This window comes from Rhinichthys klamathensis, unplaced genomic scaffold (assembly GCF_029890125.1).
Source record: "Rhinichthys klamathensis goyatoka isolate OS25496 unplaced genomic scaffold, OSU_Roscu_1.1 h1tg000277l_1, whole genome shotgun sequence".
Lineage (NCBI taxonomy): Eukaryota > Metazoa > Chordata > Actinopteri > Cypriniformes > Leuciscidae > Rhinichthys > Rhinichthys klamathensis.
Genome location: NW_026606796.1, coordinates 69717 through 93790, shown reverse-complemented (window position 1 = coordinate 93790; position 24074 = coordinate 69717). Strand labels below are relative to the sequence as shown.

Genomic DNA, 24074 nt, shown 5'->3' with positions numbered 1-24074 from the left:
CTTTACCAGGAAAACTGCAAACATTGCACTCAATATTGCTCAAAAGATTACAAGATCTTGCCAGTCTAATCGGATTCTGTCTTCGGTTTATCCTAAGTGGACGAAGTCCATGCATCAATATTCATAAGTGGATCAATTAGGAGTACAGGATTATTACTGAGATGTACTGAAACAACATTAACTTAAATAAATGATGGCGGTCTAACTTAGGCAAATCAATATTTTTTAAGAAAAGCAATCACAATACTACAATAACTTGTCACAATTTTCTTTTAGACACATTTTTTTATAGAAATTATTACTTAAGTTATCAGTTATATCAGAGTGTTGTTGCTGTTTTTTCCGTCCTGAGGCTGATGAACTTAGAGAGGTTAAAATGTATTTTTAACACTATTCCTGAACATTATAACCTCAACGTTGTACAAGTACAATGCAGTTTATACGCACAAAAGCCTCTCCTGGAAGACGAAGCCATTCCCATTCTGTCGGGACAATCTGTTGTTTATGGATCACAACTTGTAACTATGTCTTAGGCTATTATTTGTAGTTGTGTTTTCTATTAACAGTTCCAATAATAAGTATTATGTAGTTGCTTTGATGTAATTGAAGCACAAAGCTTTCCCTCCGCTAGCCTGCTAACTAACATACAGTATTGATGTAGTGTTTACTTTAGCTTTTAAAGGCTCTTGTTTTTGTAAGACTGTTATCCCCCCTTAGGAAAATTATCCATGATTATGTGATCGATTACTGTTTGTATTACCATAGTTTTCTGACAAATATGATTAAATGCTGGATAACATCGTATCTATAAGAAAATTAAAAAAAACTAAAAAAAACATCACAGGAAACGTCCTGTGAAATCCATGCTTGCAAAGTCTTGTTCGTTAACACTGTCAGGATCTAAATCGAGATTTGCACATTTTGACTTTCCATTGACTTATGGTTTTAATACTGAGTTAATTACACTTTCTATCATCCTAACCTCAGAAACATTTCATTTTTTCTGATATTACTGATGTTTATTAATCCATTTTCCTCATTGAGACTGTTGGATTTCCCACACAGTGTTTTTTTTTTTTTTTTTAGGTTTTACTGTCTTTGTGCATGTAGACAAAATTGGACACATACAAAGTCAGACACAAAAAATCAACAAAGTCGGCTCCTTCAATATTTTCACAAGGTCACTAACAAGAGGCAAGGAGGCAAAAAGTGATCAAATACACTATGGCTTTTGTGATTAAGATTTTTTTTTACTACAGTGTAAAGCATAAGGATCCTTTGTTTTGAGAGGGATCTGTAGGTTTACTTTTAGCCACATCTTTTACAATAACACAGGAAATAATTGGGACAAAAGTCGGCTGGTAGCCAGTAATATCAGTAGCCCTTTCTCCCACTGGTCTGTAACTGGACTTCTGTCCATAGACAGAGATAAACTAAGGAAATCGAACTGGCTTTGACATGAAACAGGCCTCAGGAAAATGTGGTCAGAGACATTTGAGAAAACGCATCGCAATGTAAGATAGATTCCCAATTGAAGCTGAGCATTTAATCTGTAGGCTCTCAAGCGGCTGTGGAGCTGAGCGCAGATGAAGCATTCATCAGGATGTTTTTTTTTTTTGTTTTTTTTGCGCAGAAGCACAGAATCAGCAGCCCACGGGGAATACAGAGCTCAGGAGTGTGTGGTCAGCTGGAATCAGAATGATGGGTTCCATCTGGTCCTCACACACCTGCCTATATATATAAATATATATTAATATTAAATATATATATATATATATATATATATATATATAAAAATATAAAATAGATTTTAAAACATAATTTAAAATGTACTTTGTATTCTGCTACATTTGTAAAACATTTTCAAAATATCTGAAATATTTGTAAAACAATCCTATTTGTGACTGATCATATGACTCCTTTTGTAAAAATAAAATAAAAAAGGTTCAGATGTTCTTGCCTATACCAAAGCACAAGATGCCCATTGGAGCATTCTCAAATCAGGCTAAATTTACACAATCATTTGTAATATTTTTTTTTGTAGCAAAATGTTTTTTTTTTCATTTTCATTTTATTTTCAGATGTCTAAGTGAATAGATAGATGGACAGACAGACATACAGATAGATATATAGATGTGTACAAACACAATCTGAGTTATATTAAAAAATATCCTGGCTCTTTCAAGCTTTATAATGGGAGTGAATATTACCTTAGATTTTGAAGCCAAAAAAAAAAAGCGCATTAATCCATCATAAAAGGCCTTTAATAACCCCCTGGAGCAGTATGGATCACTTTATGACGGATTGATGTGCTTTTTTGGGCTTTAAAATGTAAGGTACCATTCACTCCCACTATAAAGCTTGGAAGAGCCAGGATATTTTTAGTATAACTCTGATTGTGTTCGGCTGAAAGAAGAAAGTCATATACACTTACAATGGCTTGAGGGTGAGTACATTCATTAATTTCAATTCGTACATTTTTGGCTGAACTAACCCTTTAAATGTCAATGAAATATTTTGTGCTGTCTTTCTTCATAGAATTATTTATAAAACTGCTGGTGTTTTTGGCTAGAGTGCATTGAGATGTCAGTCTCCACTGCTACATGAGGCCTGGACTAAATCAAACTGAGGTTATCTTATAAGCACATGGTGGTGTAGAACATGTCTAAAACAAAGCCCACTGAACTGAACACATTGGAATGTTTCTAACTCTCATTCCTCTGGCTCCTGCCCAGCTCCTGCCATTGTTTTAGGGGCAGCTTGATGTGACTTCATACAGGATCTCCGTGGAACCTCTAAACAATATGCAACTCACCAACCCTCACAAGTGGAATGGACATAGAAAGAGGAACAAATGCAGAATACCAAAGTACGCGTCATGCATGGGTTCAAAGAGTTTGAGATGGTGACATAACCCAGGACTGCAAGTTCAAGTCCTGCCACTGGTTCTTCCACCACCCCTTCCCCCTCTCCACTTGACCAGCTCATCCAAAGAGAAGTGACATCCTAGTTATAGGAATGTAGTGGGTCCGGACTCTGCCGGCTGAGGGCGGCTTGGGAACAGAGAGAGGCAGAGGGGCAGCTTCCTGGTGGGATCAAGCTTAATTAAGCCTAGAACAACAATTAAAGGCCTGTGGCTTTCATGAGGCTGAAACCCCAGCAATCAGCAAGCATGCTCCACTTCCCCTGGTCATTCTAACTGTGGCAGGTCTGCAGAGCAGAGCACCACCAAGTCCACACAAAGAAACAGAGCCAACGGCTAAAGGTCAGCATCTTGCCGTTCAAAGACTTCAAATAAGAATAAGATTAAGGCTTCTTAAATATCCAGTTTTTAAACTTTCACATTTGGACAGTTTTTGCACATCAACATTTTATACCAGTAGGTTTTGAATCAAGTGAGTCATTGAATCATTTTGTCAACCGATTCATTCAAAACCATTGATTCATTTAGAATAAAAACTACTGCTGCATCCCGATTCGCATACTAACCGTCCTAAATAGTATTCGAAATTTGAAATGAGTATTCCAAAGATACCCAGATGATCTACTTTTCCAGTAAGAATCCAAAGTGCAGATCCATGCACACTCTGACAGCTAATATTGCCCACAACCCATTGTGCGTTGGACAGGGATTCGATTAGAAATACAAACACAACTAAAAAGTGTTAAAAAACTAAAACAATGACGGATGTGAAAATCCATGATCCATTTTAGCAGAAGTGAGAGACTGTAAGTTTTGAAAGCTTATATCTCCTAAATGCAAATTTTGTCATTGTTTTGGAACTCACCAGCTTATTCATAACCTTAAGGTTAACATATTCATACTAAAAGCTAAAAAACGTACATTTTGATTTCAAGGGGCCTTTAACTTTTAAATGCATCATTATGCAACTTCTAAACACATGAGGAGAGCTCTCCGCATGAAAGACCCACGACTGGAAGATCAACGTGCTACTGTTAACGGTAGGAAATTAAATTAAATTGATTGATTGACAATTTAAAGGGTGACACGATATGCAACTAAGCGACAGAGCAGTCCGTTAAAGACGCAATTATGATTAAGTAGTATGTGCCAAAGCTTGCCTATTCTGCTACACTCAATGTACTTTTTCTTTTTCATTACATTTACTTATAATATATCATATTTGTATTTAGTCACTATTGCTGTGGTTCGATATTCAAAGCTAGCACAAGAACAAGAGGACTGCCGTTGGTTACTTGATCATAAAGTAGAGACTCGAATACCAAATGTAATGTTGCATTAACAAGACAGTTTGAGAGTCAACGTTAAGGCTGTCAATCCCAAACATTCAATGGTGTAGCATGTGATTAAGATTATTGAATGACTCACTCAAAATACTGATTCATCCAGGAACAAAACAGCACTGTAAATGTGTTTCTTATAACTAATTTTTCCGTGCACATAATTTTTTGACATCTTTAATCAAAATAACTTCCCCTCCCTCTTGCAACGACATCTCTTCTCTTTTCTGATGACGTGTTTTTCGGTGAGGGTAGGACAACCTGTCACTCACATGAGATCACAGCAGTAGCAAACCACAACAATCCAACGATCCAATTGACTGCCGAACCGATGGACAAAATCAAGTTCCACCCTACATTTTTTCTTGTTCGAGAAGCCACTACACTCACAATACACTCACTACATTTGTCACAATAGGGAAGAAAATACTATCGCTCACCTTCATTTTCATTCCCGACTTTAACCACTTGTTTACAGAACTGTTGCATAAAAGCTTCAGTGCCATTACCTTATATCGCAAAAACAGTATATCCTAGGATAGTTGTTTTCAGGATCCATTTATTTAGCTTAATTGACTGTGTTGAAGCTATGTGCAAGAATGATTCATACTATTAATACAGCGAATGCAATTCTGTGTCAACTCGAGTGAATGAGCAGGGCACAAAGAAAGTGTAGCAGTGAGCTGAACAGCAGGAATGATGATGTGTCATTCCACTGAAGTTCAGTGATTGTGTTTCTGTGTCTGAGGCAAAGCTAAACGGTGTAGGTTCTATTGCAGCAAAACTACAAGTGCACTGGCGTCCATCCTCCTCACCCCATCAAGAGACAAGTCTCATAGTCTGACAGCCACTTAAAGCAATGATAAGAGACATATCTTACAGGGGAATGGATGACCTGAATTTGGACAGTGATAAATAGAGCACAACTCTTTTACAATCCTCAGTCTAATCAGTCTGGAAATAACTCACATGTTATAATTTAGTTTCATAATTTAGAATGATTTAAGAAACTCCTTTTCCTTCTCAAAAACTCTCAATAAGGCTGTCACAAATTCATCTTTCCTGGGGAATTTATGTTAGGGCTGTTGGGAAAGAAAACAGTGGTATCACTGCTCTGATAAAAAAAAACCTCCAAAGAAAAGCAAGTCTTGAGAGATTCCTACTTGCTGGATGTTGTTGGAGACGGTTTACTTTTCAGATTCTCACACTGATTTCAGCTGACAGGTTTAACTGGGCTTCCCTAGGGGCCGACAATGATCTTGGGCTCTGAGAAATGGAGATACAGGGAAAGAGAGAAAATGTACCATGGATATATGAACCAGTTAGTATTTACTCGTTTGTTCTTTTGAATAAGGGAGACCGGAGCTGTCACACTTTTTACACCAGTGAATATTTCTATATAGTTACATACCTTAAAGTTACAAAAAAGTAATTGAATATGTCCACCATTATTGCCCAAAGAAAAAGATACAGTTCTTTTAACGCACATTAAAGGTGCATTGCGCAACTTTTAATGTTAAAAATACCTGTTTTTCTATCCTATACATGCTTAAAGAACTGCCTGATGGGCTGAATGAGCCCTTCTCTGCGCACTGAGATTGCCTCTCTAATCCTGTACAGTAAAATATATAAGAGGGATCGAATTTGAGACTGGGCGTGACGTCATGCGCGTTCACGCTCACCAGGCTGTGTCTCGAAGGTTTGTGTATTCGCCGGCGCCGCCATTCTCAGCATCAGTGAAGACAACTTGTGCGTCAAAGGTAGAAGATGGATTCAAAGAGACCGGCTTGTAGTCCATTCCAAACCCCAACGCAAACTCCACGTAAAGTAAAGAAAAGAAAATTTTTGTCAGACAGGCGTCGGAGTAAGACGAGAGTCAACCTCGGGAAGGCATTCAACAAATGGAGAGATCTCCGGTCTGCTCTTGGTCTCAAACGGGATCCTCAGTTGGCTTTTTTCTTGATAAAACGGTAAGCTATAGCCTAGTCTCTAATGTTTGATACGGCCAATCTATGTATGACAACAAATGACGATGCGTAAAATGTGTAATGCTTTAGCGTAAGCTAGATACATGTACAATCAGAATTGGTTTTACTACCATTGTTAGTGAACAGTTTCATAAACTAGGAATTGTGTTCGGAAGAATAGTACAACATGAAACATATCCAATAAAAGATGCTAACTATGTTTTTGTGTATGGCCTACCGGTAACGTTAGCCTTGTGTCCATTGCTAACATGCTAAGGTGTTCATGTCATTGACCAACAAGGAAGAACGCCGTTGCATTGGCTATATTGTCTTTTTCGGTAAAAATAGTAAATTGTTCCCGTGAATGGTCCATGAGTGTGCACAACTCTGGTTGCAGTTTCGCTTGTCGCCAGAGGGGGCGTAGTTCTGCAAAAACTCAGAGACTTGCGTTTTGCACCTTTAACCATTTGTGACAACGTGCCCCAATAGCAGGGCAATTGTTTGCGATTAAGCCACAATACAACTTGCCATTGAATAAGCTTCTCAGCTAAATCTAAACAGTCAACAATTATAACATGCAAAACAATTAATCAAATAGCATACAAACAATTTCATTACAAATTTGTGCAATTGTAGGCCTAGATTTAACACAAAAACTTAAATATAATGAAATACAGCCCTTCTGACAACCTCCCCTAGCGCAGTCTCCCCTACTTATTCTTTCTCTGTCAAACTAATTCCATACTTTTACAGATGTTTGGTGTTATAACTGCACTCCAGTGACCTCACTGATTAAAATGAAATTACTGGACACCTTGCTGATCTCAAGTGCAAAGGTTAAAATGAACTCTATACCCCTGGCTACTAGGGGTTATGGGGACATGGTAAGAAAAACATGGACTAGCACTTGCAAGACAGCGGTATGAATGGGGCTTCACCAAAAATGTAACCGTCTGAAAGGCAAACTCAAGATCAAAGTTAAACTCTCTTCCAGCCATGTCTGAAGCCAAAAACCTCCACAGATCTATACAGACATATTCTGCATCTACTTCAGTTTTAATCATGGCAGTTTTGGTCATTTAGATTTATTTCAAAAAGAGGACTACAAGCTAATAATAACTGTACCATTTGAAGAAGAAGCATCATTCTTGAGAACAACTATACAACTAAAGTATTATGAACTATCACTGGCCAGTGATAATGGCATTTATCCACTGCTTCTCTGGTGGTCACACTCAAGTCACAAAAGTTAAATGAATAATGTTGCAACACTTTTTAAGAATAATTTCTTGGAAATGCAAGTTTTTAAACACATGCTGTAATTATAGCATGTAGAGGCTTCTGACTGTGGCTCGTGGCAGCCTGATTCTTTAAATAGACTCGGCACCACAAATCATCTGCAGTGCTTGCGGTGAGTCTAATTGAAGTCCAGAAACCATTTGAACTGTCAGTGTCAAAGCACGAATAATAAAAAGAAGCATTCAGTGGGCGTAAACACAGCATCATCTCGCGTGATGCTGATATGAAAGGAAGAGCATCCAATGGTGAGAAGCAAAATGCTAATAATAGTCTAATGGGCATCTTGCTTGGTTTCTTCTCTGTGTTCTTTCTTGAACTCAATGTAATTGCTTTCTTTAACCCTTCTGTTTTCTTCAGGTCATTTTTAAGTCTGTAAAAATACACAATAAATACCACGTCCCCCCCCCCTCCCCCCTCCCTATATTGGAACAAGACTGTCAGGAATACCAAAACAAATTATATGAGATATTATGAAATGCCAAAAGGGAACCTAACCAGAGAAAAGGACACCGTTCGCCAAAGTCTCCCAGAGTTTTTTCTTTTAACACAAATTGTGTTAATCCATCAATAATCTAAATAAAATTCCATCATAATACACATAAGAACTTGAAAAAAGAACATTAAAGGTCTAATCAGGTTTAGTTTAGGACAAGAGGGTTAATAAGTCACCAAACATTATACTTGCTAAACAGATAATTATAATTAATCAGTGCACAAATATCAAAATGAAAATGTATGAATCAAAGTTTGATGACAAATGTTATCAAGTATATTATACAGATGCTAATATATTAACTAATGGTCTTATTCTTTATATTGCAGCTTAATAATGTTTGTATTTTTGTTTGCATTGTATGATACTGCATGTAGCATTAGTTTAACACATGTGGAGTGTGTTGTCAGATTTTATAGTAAACATATGCAAAAACAGACAGGTGAAGAGAGAGAGACATGACCGTCTCTCTGCGTCCCAAGTTCAAAAGTGGCTTAATTTTCAGCTGAAACAAACACGTGTCAAACGGTTTTATATCGACCTTTCTTGAGTAAGCTACATATGAATACAATTTTGTCCTCGCAAATTAAAATGACACTTTAAAACTACAAAAAAACTGGTTACCTCTCGTTGACATGATGCAGTAGGAAAAGCTGTGGATTTTCTTCCTGAAATGATGGTGGTCGGCAATGTGCCTTTCAGAACAAAATAGGCTATAGTCCCCCGACTTCAGATAAATAGAAGGTGTGCGAGGCGAGCTCTGTGTCCGTGACCGTGAGCAGCGGAGCAGCTCGTGCGCTCGGCATCAGTGATCACCACAGCGCGAGGAGAGGCGAGGCGAGAGAATAACGGGAACCAGTGGCACACAATGGGCGTGTCCTGTGTGATGGACCGACTGCTGCACGGTATGTGGCTACAGAGCTGAAGCAGAACATATATATAGCCACTGCTGTTTTCGAATAACTATTGTTTTGCTGACTTTAACCATTTGTAATGGTGTTTATATATTAGTTTTATATATTTTATGTAAGTTTTATATATTATACATTTCCAACACTTTCTTTTCGACGATAAATGTCACTGCGATGATCTGCCAAGATCGCACTTGGTTTAAAATGTACCATTAGCCTACAATATACGTCTCTCTCTCATTAAAAACAAAACAAAACAAAACATAGGCTAATTAAAACAATTACAACAACGTTATATAAAAAATAAGCCATAGCCTAGCCTAGCTATACAACGTATTAGTCTATAACAGATTTTTCTTAAATTCTGTAATATTGAACACATTGTTCTTGTTTATCCTATCTAAAAACTGCTTCAGTAGCCTATATGGTTAAATATCGCCATCATGTGGTAGTTTCATATTTTACTGTGCCTATAAATTATAATAAGTAGGCCTCGCTTAGACCTATTAATAATTGACGATACATACACTGCTAGATTTTTTTCCTATACGAGCTAGTAAAATACGAAGGACAAAAATATTTATATATGCCTAAAGAAGCAGAAAAGTACATAGGCTATTTTATGGAGAAGGCCAAGTTCCCTGTGCCATGCGCGCACGCAGCACGCGATGTGATCAGCCGCAACTGATCTAGAGTCAGTTTTAGTAGATTTGCATGTGGCTTTGGGAATCAGATCCTGGCATTTGCAAGCTTTGTCCCGGGGCAGGAATCAGTAGCTTCGCAGTGGATCGAGAGAGATATTTAGATATGCTACTTCTTGTGTATTTTGGAGGCCTGATATCAGAATAGTCCGACTGCAAATTAAAAGAGTTTGCAGGAATATGCTTGATTATTAGTGTTGCAGCTGGGTTTTTGCCTGGTATACAATGATTGAAATGTACTCCGGCAATATCAGCAATTGCAATTCTAACTGAGGGTTCTCTTATGTCAATTTGAAGGTGCTTACCAGAAACAGGTCAGAGATGACACAAACACAAACGGTCTGCTCTGCTGCTGATGTCGTCGGTCACTCTTGAAAGAACTACAAATACCAACACGCGAATGACGTCATAATTTTGCGCCGCGATAAATCAAGAACAAGCATGGCTGGTGTGTCAACTTTACAGAACGGTTCATTATCCAAACTGCAGTCTCTGCATGGTATATTTGCCATCTATAAGAAAGAGGGTCCCACCTCAGCTGACGTGTTAAACACACTGAAGAAGGCGCTTTTAAAAGGTAGGTGCGTTTTTATGTTATTGTTCTTTTTGGACATCTTGTGACGCATCCAGTTCATGTCACTCCTCTGCATTTGGGGATTAGATAGTCACGAGACAATTATCAGAATACTTTTTATTGTATAATGAGTTTATCCTTACACAGAGGCAGGCGTTGCAAATCCCAACCCTCGGAAAAGGAAGAAGCAACCTTTAAAAATTGGCCATGGCGGCACCCTGGACAGCAATGCCTCTGGTGTACTTGGTAAATATAAGTTAATCAAGTATCTTCTTCCGTTCTGAAACATGAAACAAATAAAAAAATTACACCTAGAGCACTGGTGAAGTCGAAGCAGCTGTTTTCACAGAAATTACGTATTAAGGCAATATATTTCTTGTTGTTGAAAATGTGTATTTATGATGTTTTCTTTCTATTAGTTTTTCTACTAGTCATATTACATAATATACAAAACAATATGATTGTAATATAAAATATATACAGCTTAATAATAATGTTTTGCAGTGGTTGGAATTGGTGAAGGAACAAAGATGCTCACCACAATGCTTGCAGGATCAAAGGTAAGCATTTTCTAGGTTACATTTTGTTTACATGTCCTTCTACACTTGTAATCTTTGATTACTGTGACATTACATTCTATGGCCTTTTTCATAGAAATACAGAGCTGTTGGAGAATTAGGCAAAGCAACTGACACTCTTGACGTCACTGGAAATGTTGTTGAAGAAAAGAGTTATGGTAAGAATCTTATGAGGGAATGGATATCTAACAGAAGTCAGTGTATAAAGCTAAGTACTTGTTTTTTCCCCAGATCACATCACAAAAGAAGCTTTTGAGGAGAAGCTGAAGCAGTTTACGGGTGATATTATGCAGGTTCCACCTTTGTAAGTCAATTCATTCTGCTTGATGTATAATACACTCCTCATTGATGTCTGAAAGAGTTGTTTCTTGATCTCATAGACATTCTGATATTTGCATTTAAAGATATTCAGCACTGAAGAAGGATGGCAAGCGCATGTCTGTCCTTCTCAAGCAAGGTCAAGAGGTTGAGGCTAAACCTGCACGTCCAGTTACAGTGTACAGTCTCTCTTTACAAGACTTCAGCCCCCCACTTTTCACCATAGGTTAGTCATTTGGAAATATTTGATTGATTGTAGTACATGTATGTTCTTTCTTATACACAACATAGATCATTTATAATAAAAACCGCAACATTCCATTAAAAATATTTTTTTTGATAAAAATCATTGTATGTCATGCTAAACAGCTTGATTTAAACATTTTCTTTTAATTTAAATTTATTATTTGCATTTACAGATGTGGAGTGTGGAGGCGGGTTTTATGTCAGAAGTCTGGTTGATGATCTGGCCAAAGGTAGAACTCTAAATATATATATATATATTTTAATATTCCCCTTTAAATGTTTAATTTAAATGACTTGACATTTACTGTATAATCTTGAGTTTTACCCCTGCAGGTCTGTTGTCCTGTGCTCACATTAAAGAACTGTCCCGGACGAAGCAGGGTCAATTCACATTGGAAGAACACGCATTGAAGGAAGAATGTTGGACGTTGGCAGATATATCACAGGCTCTGCAGCCCTGCCCAAAGCCACCAGAGCAACAAAAGAATGCCAAGAAAGCAAAATCAAAGCAAAAGCCTGGCCCATCTGAATCTAAGGGTGATGATGGAGATCACAACAGTGACTAAAGGTGATGAAATTGCCCATCTGATACACAAATTACATTCTCAGTGAGAGAATTGTAGGAAATTGCCTGGTCCGCTCTGATTCGATCTGGTCTCTTTCACCATCCCTTTGCATCTAATTGCATGGCCATATATGGTACTTGTAAATATGGATAAAACAGGTGGTGTCAGTGTGTTGAACTTGATGAAATTTACTTCAGTGCAAAAACCATTATCAAAGCCATTTTTGTTTTGTTATATTGTTTCAATATAAAAACCACTTGACTAGTCCTTATGGTGCCAAAAGAAATAAATGATAATTATTTAGATTTTTAGATTAAGTTAAAACTGCACTGATATTGTTTTGACAAACACCAGTTGGCACTGTCATTATTTAACTATGTAAGCCCAAAAGTGATGTAAGTACTAGGCTTTTCCTTTCTTTATATTGTTTTTATCACATATTGACAAGCTATTAAAGTTGATAGCGGGTTAGTGCGTCTTTTCACTTAATGAAAAAATATATACAGCGGGGGAAATAAGTATTGAACACGTCACCATTTTTCTCAGTAAATATATTTCCAAAGGTGCTACTGACATGAAATTTTCACCAGATGTTGATAACAACACAATGAATCAGTACATACAAAGAAACCAAAACAAATAAGCTCAGAAATTAAGTTATGTGTAATAATATGAAATGACACAGGGAAAAAGTATTGAACACATGAAGAAAGGGAGGTGCAAAAAGGCATGGAAAGCCAAGACAACAGCTTAAAACTATTAGTAATTAAAAAGCAATCCAACCCCCTGTCCGTGCACATTAATAACAGCTGGTTCAGTCCCAACGGATGGCCTACAAAAAGGTCTCATTGCCAAGGTGTCACACAAGACACATCTCATGATGGGTAAAAGCAAAGAGCTGTCTCAAGACCTTCGCAACCTAATTGTTCCAAAACATAATGATGGCATTGGTTATAGGTGCATTTCTAAGCTTCTGAATGTTCCAGTGAGCGCTGTTGGGGCCATAATACGGAAGTGGAAAGACAATCATTTCACCATAAATTTGCCTCGACCACTGCTCCTCGCAAGATTTCTGATAGAGGAGTGAAAAGAATAATCAGAAGAGTTGTCCAAGAGCTAACACCAAGGTGTATGGCGTTTTTAGGGTAATGTGCAGTGCCATTTCTCCTCCAAACATGGTGTGTATTATGGCATCCAAACAATTCAATTTTGCTCTCATGTGACCACACTAAATTCTCCCAGTATTTCCCTGGCTTTTCCAAATGTTGTGCAGCAAACTTTAAACGAGCTTCAACATGCTTTTTTTCTTCAGTAATGGAGTCTTGCGTGGTGAGCGTGCATACGGGCCATGGTGGTGGAGTGCATTACTTACTGTTTTCTTTGAGAACACAGTACCTGCTATCTGCAGGTCTTTTTGAAGCTCTCCACAAGTGATCCTTAGCTCTTGGACAACTCTTCTGATTATTCTTTTAACTCCTCTATCAGAAATCTTGCGAGGAGCAGTGGTTGAGGCAAATTTATGGTGAAATGATTGTCTTTCCACTTCCGTATTATGGCCCCAACAGCGCTCACTGGAACATTCAGAAGCTTAGAAATGCACCTATAACCAATGCCATCATTATGTGTTGGAACAATTAGGTTGCGAAGGTCTTGAGACAGCTCTTTGCTTTTACCCATCATGAGATGTGTCTTGTGTGACACCTTGGCAATGAGACCTTTTTGTAGGCCATCCGTTGGGACTGAACCAGCTGTTATTAATGTGCACGGACAGGGGGTTGGATTGCTTTTTAATTACTAATAGTTTTAAGCTGTTGTCTTGGCTTTCCATGCCTTTTTGCACCTCCCTTTCTTCATGTGTTCAATACTTTTTCCCTGTGTCATTTCACATTATTACACATAACTTAATTTCTGAGCTTATTTGTTTTGGTTTCTTTGTATGTACTGATTCATTGTGTTGTTATCAACATCTGGTGAAAATTTCATGTCAGTAGCACCTTTGGAAATATATTTACTGAGAAAAATGGTGACGTGTTCAATACTTATTTCCCCCGCTGTATATTCTTGAAAATAGTTATTTTGGTTTGCTAATAAATAAATATCTCATTTAATGTGTTTGTTCTGGTTCCAGCAAATGTTCCATTCTTATACATGATGTTTTCATGTTAGGTACAAAATTGAAAATGGAAAATCAAAGCAATATTTTTAATAGAAAATGTGATGTGGAGTATTGCAAAAACTCATTGGAGTACTGATGCGTTGGGAAATAGCAATACAGTGCTATACAAAAGGTTGCGGTTGGCTGTGTTGGTTTGAGCAAAAATACAGTACAAATATTAATATTGTGAAATATTACAACTTAAAATAATTATTTTCTATTTAATATTTTTTTTAATGTAATTTATTCCTGTGAATGCAAAGCTGAATTTTCAGCATCATTACTCCAGTGTTCAGGGTATTTCACAGTTGAAAACAGTTGTGCCTCTAATGTTTTTTTTAAATAATTTTCAGAACTATTTGATGAATATAAAGTTCAATAGAACAACAATATTTCTGTTTATTGATATAGAAATCCTTTGTAACAATGTAAAAGTCTTTGTCACCTTTGATCAATTGAATGTGTACTTGCTGAATGAAATAATTAATTTCCTTTGTAAAAAATCTTAAAATACTGTTAAAAGTTCTGTCATTTTAATATTTTATGTTACTATCCATTTAAGGGAAAGTAATAATTTAGTGTTTTTGTAATTGTACACCTAAACCAAACCTAAACAATATTATTAAAAACGTGTAATTAAAAATTGATTTCAGATTGGAAAGAAATATGCACCATTACACACTGATATTTATCTAAAGCAATATGATCATAGTCTCTTGCCGAATTGACAAATCTGTTTTTTTTTTAGACTCTTTTCATGTTCGCAATGAGTGTACTTGGATACTAATCCCTCTTAGTCGGGGATTAAGATTCAACTCCTCTGCTCCCAGACTCTGTATCCACCCATACTTTAATGGCATTAAGAACAAAGAGAAATCATGGGAAATCGCTGTGTGAAATACAAAACCCCCCACCTCCTCCTCAGAGTCAATACAGATGTCTGCATTGCCACGGATAATCTAACAATATTTAATTACCTTCTGCTCATAATATAATTTTTCACCATAGGCACTGAACAGATGAAGAACATAAGAATGTAACAGTGCATTATAGTGCTGACTTTAGAAACAGAGTAATAGCACGAGTAGCTGTCATTCACAGAGATCAGTACAGCTATACCATATATTTAAAGGTTTACCACCTGGGGACACTATGGTGCTTGGTTTATAGAAGGATTTATGGCATGCCTGAAGTGCAGGGCAATCGATTGTAAATCACCTGTGTTTTTGCACATGACATCCTACTATAGCGGGTCACTGGGCACAGTTATGCCACATGTGCTCTCTGACAGGCTGGGACATGCATGTGCTGTCAATGTGGTGATCAGCTATTAGCCTGAGGATCTGATTCTTTCATTCCTGAAGGTCTGAGGATAGTCTCATGTTTCTCAGTGGGGCCATGAAAAAATGTAGAACAGTGAATGTGTGAGGCAGCTATGTTCATAGACAGGAATATTGTGTAAATGTGAAAGTTGAAAATTGCAAATATTAAATGGGTGAAGCACATATAAATTAATATTGTTTATGAAAAAGTGTTAAATGCTGTTCTTTTTACTTTAAATGTGCTTTTTAGCTTAATAGCATGGATACCCTTGTATTTTAACCACACAGTTCTCTTCCTTAAGTCAGCGATATAATGCAGTGTTACATTCTTTTGTTATTCATTTGTTCAGTGCCTGACTGAATGGGGCTGTTGTGACGGGAATGATCTAAAAAGGGAAGTCTTGAGGTGTGAGAATCATCGCAAGACCCAGTAATTGTCTGTGTGGAATATCAAATTCCCTGCCGAATTGAGTGTTTTATTACATGCATATATAACAGTGGGCAGATTTACAGTTGCATGAATATGTTATATTTTGTATGGTGTAAAAAAAAAAAAAAATCCTTGCCACTAGTATATCTATATATCTATATCTATGTACACACACACACACTAAAACAATCCTACAAACTTTAAAAGATAGTGATCACATTACATGAGATACATCCCTGCTTTTTATTACTTATAACAATATCATATGTTTGTGGTGCATAAAAGAGTGACTAAAAAAGGAACCTAAAGAGCAGCTGGCATATAAGGGCATAATATGCACCTAAACGCTTAAGAGAAGAACAGAGTCCATATTTAAGATGGAGGCTTAAAGTGTGAAGGGAATCTGGGTCATAAAACCTAGTTAGTGGGGATGTAGAATCCTCATTTAGAATTAGGATGAAGTAGGCTACTCATTTAACAAAGTGTTAGCAACATACATTTTTACATTTACTGTAGCATACTGGACTGTCCGTATAGCAATTGTTACATTGTACATTGTAGGTAAAACAATAATAATCTTGTATCTTAGAAATAAGTGCTTGCCATCTTGTTGTCTTGACTGACTGTCAATGTTCCACATAATATACTATACAATCAACTTTATTTACATGGGAAATGTATGTTAGGCTTTCACACATTTCCTTATAAATATTACACAAAATGTTTAATGAAGCTTCTCAAGTACTGCAATGGACATTCTTACGGATGCACACACTGTCCCTCTGTCTCTTTAAATGTATCCCCTTCCCAGTGCGCATGCGCGGTCATCTCCGTGTTGAGTTTGCTCCAACCTGAGGAGCAGCCAGCCAGCCAGCGCGAGCTGCTCGTACTATGGGAGATTAAACGCTGGTCGAGGGGGCCAAAATTCGCACGCTGAGGGGTTTTCGGCGACCTGGGACGAAGAGGATATATATCTATATTGAGGGGCGACACTTTTGACAAGGAGTTTATCACGTTGAGCCAAAGAAATAGCGAAAAAATGCGAATAACGGAGAGTTGCCCAGATTTTCCAAATCCCTCAGCGCAACGGACAACAGCAGAAACAACATCCATGTTACTCACTGCTGCGATCATAAAGGATGCTTTTTCTTCAGAAGCCTTCTCCGTTTAGCTTGTTTTCACGTGGCATATGAACGTTTAGCCACGAAAAGCTCAAGGTTTGAAGGCTTGAAAGCACACCAGCAGTGTATTTGAGCAGCCAGCTGAATGTTTACGCTTTAAAATGGCTGCGGACGGGATCAGAATAAGACCGTTGAATAATATGATGCTTTAAAGCTGGAAATACCCCATCTCTTGAGTTATGGTAATGATCTGGGAGGAAAGGTTTTTTCAATGTTATGGGGAATTATTTTCCAGCCCTGTAACTGCAGGAGGTAACGTAGGAAATTCCTGCTCTTGTTCAGAAACACAATGAGGCGAGACAGTTGATTAAATATGCCTGTGTTTATGCTGATTTTATCTTATCACGCTCGGATCTGGAGGTTTTCCTTTAAACGATTGCCTAGATTTCGGGATACTATCGCTGATGTTTAGGGAATATGCATGATCTATAAGTGAACGGTTTCCCCTGCTGTTATAATTGAAACAATCTGGCCACCAGTAAGCAGGGAAGAAAGGCCCTAAGATATTGATACCCAATTCAACAGTTCTGCATCCTTAAACCATGAATGCCGGGAAGAGGATGCTCAGACCTGAGCTGTTTCTGGTCAGACAGAGACTGCAGGGCATGCAGAGATATTTATGGCTATGTGTGATGTTCTCCCTGGTGCTGATATCAGACTGCTCTCCATCTAAACCCTGTGAGAAGAACTGTCTGTCAGGCAGGTGTGTGAACGGATCTTGTGTCTGTGATCGTGGATGGGTTGGTGACCAATGCCAACACTGCCAGGGAAGATTCAAGTGAGTATTTACTAAAACATTTAAGAGTATTAAATTATGCATTTGTACCTGTTTTTAATTCTTGAGAAACAGGGAACCATGCTTGTTTTAAATTCAATGATCATTGGTGCATAGATGTGATTTCTTTAATTGTTATTTTATTAAAATAACAAAGTTTTGTTATATGTTAATCATCTTAAGCATGTTACTGATTGCTGGATTTTCATAATTTGTCTAATAATTCTGGATAACTTGAAAGGGATTTTTCACATATGTGCACCATCTGGTTAAAAACTGATATGAAGGTCACTTGTTCTTTACTGTTCCCCCCTCTCAGACCATTTTCATATGGCTTAAAATATAGATTTATCATATGTCTGTAGAGGAGCACTTCCAGGACTCAAAATGTTTCCTTGAGGTGCTCTTTGGATGGGATAATCATATGTAGCAAACAAAAATTCAGGAAACTCAAAGGCACTCTCTCTTTAGAAAGATTAAAAAGCCTTTATTGTTATGGCTTGGTCATCTTAAACCTTTAAAACACTCCAACGCGTTTCGATATACAAGCCTTCGTCAGGGTGTCAAAGATTTATCATATCCACATTGAAATCTTGGTATACCTCTGGCAAATCCTGTGAGTCTTGGCACAATTTAGTTGAATTAAAGTTTTGTACTTTTAGCACACATGAAGTTTGCTAAGCTTTTAGGCCCACACTGGTTTCCATAAAGCAGTACTGAAAAACTGGATTGTATAATTTGATGGCTTCTTGCTGGTCACACATTTACTTTACACACTGTTGTATATTGTATTTTTTAAATAATTGTACAGACATGATCTGATGAGAGTTTTCAAACATTTACTATTGTCATTATTAATTCTGTTTTTTTCGTCTTCAAAAAGGATGTCAAAGTTACTGTGGGCAGACATGATTTAGTTTTAAACGATTGTAGTTTGACAGCTGTATGATAAATTAAATTCTTTAACAAAGCTCCTGCACTCCTGTATCTTAAAATAGCATCCCACTCTCATTGGGTGCAACAAAGATCTTCCTCTTCACTCCGTCTTAGAAGCAGCTGAGAGGATGCTATTGGCATTTATAAGTGCTGTCACTCAAACTAAACTTCAGACTGACACCCAGCCCTGTGTGACAAAGGTTGGAAGCAAGAATAGCTGGATGGAAGGAAGTGGTCTCCATTGATGTTTTGATACTCTTGGCCATTGTTTGCCTTTAATGCTGGTCCAGGTGACTAGGAAATACTAGGAAGACCATGGAGTTACATGACATTGTCATACTGCCCATTAGCTGCTGCTGTCACATTGACAAATAACAGTAAGTTGTTATAAAGATTGGCTAAATGGATACTTGGGATAGAAATTGTCGTGCCTGGTGCATACCACTCTATTGTTTTGAACATGGCCTGTATGTTCAGATGTTGTTTATGAGGATGCAGAATTATTAATGAGATGTGTTAGGTTTCAGGCTCATAAACAACAATCTCCTTGCCATGATAGTGCTTTAATTATGTATAGAGACCGTTCTGTCTGTTCAAAGTTAAAATATAGCAACCTGCCTTGAAACTATGAATCAGTCTTTTAATTTATTTCTTGGGGAAAAAATTGACTAAATAGACATTCAACAAAGTGAAATATTATCTATGTTTTTGCAATATGAACAGTACATTTTCAAATAGAGTCAACTTTGTGGTTAAAAGTGAGTGCTTTGTAAATTTCTAGAGCAGTCGGCTAACTTAATGACGTTGCCTAAACCTTAGTCTTGCTTAGAGATTGGTTGGGTTTCTGTGGTTGTGCCATCTGATGATGTAACTTCCTTCAGTTATTTTCCTGTATGTTGAAGTTAATTTAGATTGAAGATGAAACTACATTAGTTTAAATTCCAGCAGATTATACTTAGTTATAGCAATTGCATATATATTTTGATATTAATAGGTATAGATAATTGATTATGAAAATGTTTACATTTTTAGATTTGGTTGGTTTTGTCCTTAAATTGTCTATTGTCTGTAAATAATTTTGAGTACTTTATAGTGCCGTTATCTGCTATACTTGAGGTGCAATGGTTGTGTACATGGATTTTAGAATATCACCTGTCATGTCATATAGGCCTAGTTTCTCTTGAAACTATCTTTATAATAATTTGAGGATAGTTGAGGGGTTTGTGGTTATGGTGGCTTTCTTAGTTGCACAGGTTAAATTATAATTTTTTTCTGTGTGTAAGGAAAATTGCATTTTAAGATTTCTTTTTGCATTAGAATGTTTTTATTATTATTATTCAAGGTATTTCTTCAATCTATGTTAATGGGTAGTTGATGCATGTCGTGGAAGTTAACAAAATCATTGATGTAAAAAATGCAGAGGTGTAAAGAGTACCTGAAAACCATACTTAAGTAAAAGTACAGATAGACAATTTCATCATTGCTGTCAGGTGTGCCATGGAGATTTTTAAGAATATATCGTCACTTTCGGGTGGAAACCTCCTATCTCTATATTTCGTTTTTGTTTTATTTTATTTTTAAAAAGCAATGCTAGCCTATTGGTCATTATTCATACCTTTTACAAATAATTAACTTTGACGTCACAGTGTTTATTTTAGAAATATGAGGTTTTCCGCCTGACAGGAATGATATGTAGCCTAGCCTAAATTTGTTTTATAATGACCAACAACATCATGTAGCTTGCTTCCTATATGGCCGTATTGTTTCAACCTGACTTAAAGCTGCCGTCGGCAACATTTTTTTGAGCATATTCAGTGAAATCGACACTATAATCTGACAGAACAACATAAATAAAGTGGTTTTAGAAAAAACCCCGAGCTTCTAACTCCACCTGGAGCTTGTTATTTGTTTTGCAAAAATCCACAGCTCCCGGTTCATCATGTCCAATCAGCGCAGGGGGGTGTGAGATCTGACTGTCAATCACAGATCGGGCACACGCCACCCCTCGCGCACGTTACAATCACATGCACACGCCTGAAGTTCGCGGAAGTTCGCGCAGTAACGAAGAGTGATGGCGGAAAATCAAGTAAGCTCATTTAGAGTATAAATGACGTTAGCAAATGCAATCTATCGGTACATTAGCCAGGACAGCATACCTCCAAATACTCCATGGTGTTGATGGATGCTGATGAGACGGGCGCGTTCCAGGGCTCTCAAGTTTTGAAGACAGGTAAGAGTGACACCCAGCCGACGGGGGGTTGGATACATTTTTGTCATTGGTTGTTGCGTTAAATCTTACCCAGATACAATAGGGCTATTTTCTGATTGGCTATTGTGTAGCTCGACGAACAACACCAGAGGAAACCAACGCGCTTGATTCATGCCGGTTCCACAGTGAGAGCGGCGCGGCCAGAGTTTTGGGCGCTGCGGCATATTAAATATATTACAAATAGTTTTTCAGCGTGAGAAATACAATGTGTGGCGGGAGAGCGTGACAAAAGACCAAAATGAGTGACTGTCACGCTCAATGCGTGACACTTGAGAGCCCTGGTGTTCACTGAAAATCTGGTGCACACGCACTGACCAGAGCTGGCACTGACGAGCATGAACTGGGTGGGAGGGTATCCGTTGATAGTGGGGGAGGGGCATGAGAGTTGTAAACATTCAAAATTTTCCTAAATCCACTCAATCTGCCAGACTTGCCGACTGGAGCTTTAAGCTGAAGTTTCACCTTAAACTACTTTTAATATAATATCCAGTTTTAATATGCCATTTGAAGCAATGCTTGTTTGTGCAATTTTGTTATTTTAGTGCTTAGTAGTGTCGTGGGATTCTTGACTTATCAAAACTGTGCCGTGGCAAGAAAAAGCTTGGGATAATACACTGGCCTAAGGTCATTAGGCTATAATCACAATCTTAAGTAAATGTTAGCAAAACAAAGGGTCGCTTGCTGGAGATATTTATGTGATAAATTCGATTGGGATCGACATCTTGAATAATAATGAAAATCTCATTATCTTCCATAATCATCTCTGCTGTAATGTTCCGTTCCATCTGTGTGTTTAAAGTATTCACTTTTTAGTAGAGAGGCATCCTGAAAGCGTACGAGGAACCTGATTGGTTTAGGGACGGAACAGGCACCCTCTAATTAGCTCAAGTCGTTCAAGCTCAGATTTTGACAGTTCCGGTCGAAGGAGAATGGGTAAAATGGTCAGATTGTTAGGGATGCATCGAAATTACGGCTACCGGATTTTTTTTTTTTACCCGAAACAGCCTCTGAAATCTGTGCCATTTTCTGTTGATGCGTGAACAAAACTTAACTAAACATAACACTTTAATAATCACAAAAAGCTTTGTGCTTTGTTATCTGAAATCAAGTCTTAACTTTAAAATTCTGTTGCTTTTCTATCGTGAACCGATCATCTCATCTCCTCTTTACTGCTAGTTAGGGTTGCAGGTTAGGGTAGGATCAAATTTCTCTCTGTGGAAAAGAATGTGTGTAATATTTAAAAAAGTTTGTGTGTTTTAACATGTGTGTGTCTGGGTAGCGTGTGTATAAATGTATCGATACATGCACAGGTCCAAGGGCTCGATGTTTGCAAGCACACATGCTCATATGTGTACATGAAAATAATGAACATGCTCCTGAAAACTAAATTGTTCTGTTATTTTCAGTCTCTCCCATTCACTTTCAATGGTCGGCCATTGTGACCATTTTTGACCATGCCTACTCTCAGATGAATGAGGCCCACGATTAATCAGATGCAAACAGAAATATAAAACCAGTCCTAATTGAAAGAGAACAAGTTGCCAAAAAGATTGAATCCAAGATTGGGTGAAAATATGGTATAATGAGTGACTTATAAGCTATTTTTTATAGGCCGGTCATTTTTGACCGGGAACACCACAAGTGTGACTATGTGCCATATTTTTTACAAAACAAAAGTTTCAAAACAAAATTCCTGGTGAAACATTAGAGTAGACAAGTGTGATCAACAGTAGCCATTTTTTTTTTTTTTTTTTTTTTATATTTCCGAATTTACTCATAAATGATTTGTTTTTTACTCAAAAAATGAGATGCCTACTCTCAGACAAATGAGGCCCACGATTAATCAGATGCAAACAGAAATATAAAACCAGTCCTAATTGAAAGAGAACAAGTTGACAAAAAGATTGAATCAAAGATTGGGTGAAAATATGGTATAATGAGTGACTTATAAGCTATTTTTTATAGGCCGGTCATTTTTGACCGGGAACACCACAAGTGTGACTATGTGCCATATTTTTTACAAAACAAAAGTTTCAAAACAAAATTCCTGGTGAAAATGTTAAGTTGACTAGTGTGATCAACAATACCAATTTTCTTCAGATTTTATTTAATATTTCCAAAATTATTCAAAAATTTTAAAAAAATTACTCAAAAAATGAAATGCCTACTCTCAAATAAATGAGGCCTATGATTATTCAGATGCAAATCAAAATATAAAACCAGTCCTAATTGAAAGAGAACATGTTGACAAAAAGATTGAATCCAAGATTGGGTGAAAATATGGTATAATGAGTGATTTATAAGGTTTTTTTTATGGCCCGGTCATTTTTGACCGGGAACACCACAGGTGTTATAGGGTTTTGAACACCACATGAGGGTTAAGACCCCTTCATCATGCTGAACTGATATCAATATTTATACATTAGAGTGACATAAAAGTTCACAGACTTTAAAGAAAATGTCTTCTGAAAATTATTGTCAGTTAATGGGCCCCATTGACTTCCATAGTATTTTTTTCCATACTATGAAAGTCAATTGTTTGGTTACCCATATTCTTCAAAATATCTTCTTTTGTGTTCAGCAGAAGAAAGAAATTCATACAGGTTTGGTGGATCAACTTGAGGGTAAGTAAGTAGGCTAAATGATGACATAATTTTCATTTTTGGCGGAACTGTCCCTAGTAACTAATTACATTTACTCAGATACTTTACATCACTGATAAAATGTATACAAGGTGTTGTGACATAGTTCCTGTACCAGATTACTTTTTCTTGTATTATTTTTCTTTTCTTGTTTTTAAGCTTTTCACCCTCTTCATTTGAAACAGTCCTGCTGTGACACAAATGCATTTTTAAAGTACAAATATTATATTTAGTATCTCCATCAATATGAAGTCATACAAGATGAATGCATAATAATTATAAAATAATTAGCAAAATGTTTTCAAATGGTTTTAGAATGAGTATAATATTTAACACCACAGGACGTGTCAGTTCCGGTACGGCAACTACCCCTGTGCGAACATCTGAAATATGTCTGTGGTGTCTAGACTGCCGTAAAGTTGTTGGTGAAATGATTTGGTATTTGGAT

At 37.1% G+C, this 24074-nt stretch overlaps 3 protein-coding genes across 3 annotated transcripts in view; 2 read left to right on the top strand and 1 right to left on the bottom strand.

The window, feature by feature from the left end:
- ablim1b (actin binding LIM protein 1b) overlaps positions 1–8786 on the bottom strand; it is a 90474-nt gene extending 81688 nt beyond the window's left edge. The window contains exon 1 of the mRNA XM_056268902.1: positions 8647–8786. Coding sequence (XP_056124877.1) covers positions 8647–8659 — 13 coding nt within the window. The 5' untranslated portion in view covers positions 8660–8786. The remainder of the gene's footprint in view (positions 1–8646) is intronic.
- Positions 8787–10041: 1255 nt separating this feature from the next.
- Positions 10042–12413, top strand: trub1 (TruB pseudouridine (psi) synthase family member 1). The gene is made up of 8 exons (XM_056268845.1): positions 10042–10211; positions 10356–10454; positions 10713–10768; positions 10863–10944; positions 11018–11090; positions 11191–11330; positions 11524–11580; positions 11684–12413. Exons 1-8 carry the CDS (start codon positions 10076–10078, stop codon positions 11914–11916), a joined length of 876 nt encoding a protein of 291 aa, XP_056124820.1. The 5' UTR covers positions 10042–10075; the 3' UTR covers positions 11917–12413.
- Positions 12414–16668: 4255 nt separating this feature from the next.
- The window catches only part of atrnl1b (attractin-like 1b), a 76786-nt gene continuing 69380 nt past the window's right edge, over positions 16669–24074 (top strand). The window contains exon 1 of the mRNA XM_056268780.1: positions 16669–17782. Coding sequence (XP_056124755.1) covers positions 17547–17782 — 236 coding nt within the window. The 5' untranslated portion in view covers positions 16669–17546. The remainder of the gene's footprint in view (positions 17783–24074) is intronic.

Coding starts and splice junctions, on each gene's coding strand:
- trub1 (XM_056268845.1), top strand. CDS start 10,076: ATGGCTGGTGTGTCAACTTTACAGAACGGTTCATTATCCAAACTGCAG. Junction 10,455..10,712: donor CAATGCCTCTGGTGTACTTG/GTAAATATAAGT, acceptor AATGTTTTGCAG/TGGTTGGAATTGGTGAAGGA. Junction 11,331..11,523: donor CCCCCCACTTTTCACCATAG/GTTAGTCATTTG, acceptor TTGCATTTACAG/ATGTGGAGTGTGGAGGCGGG.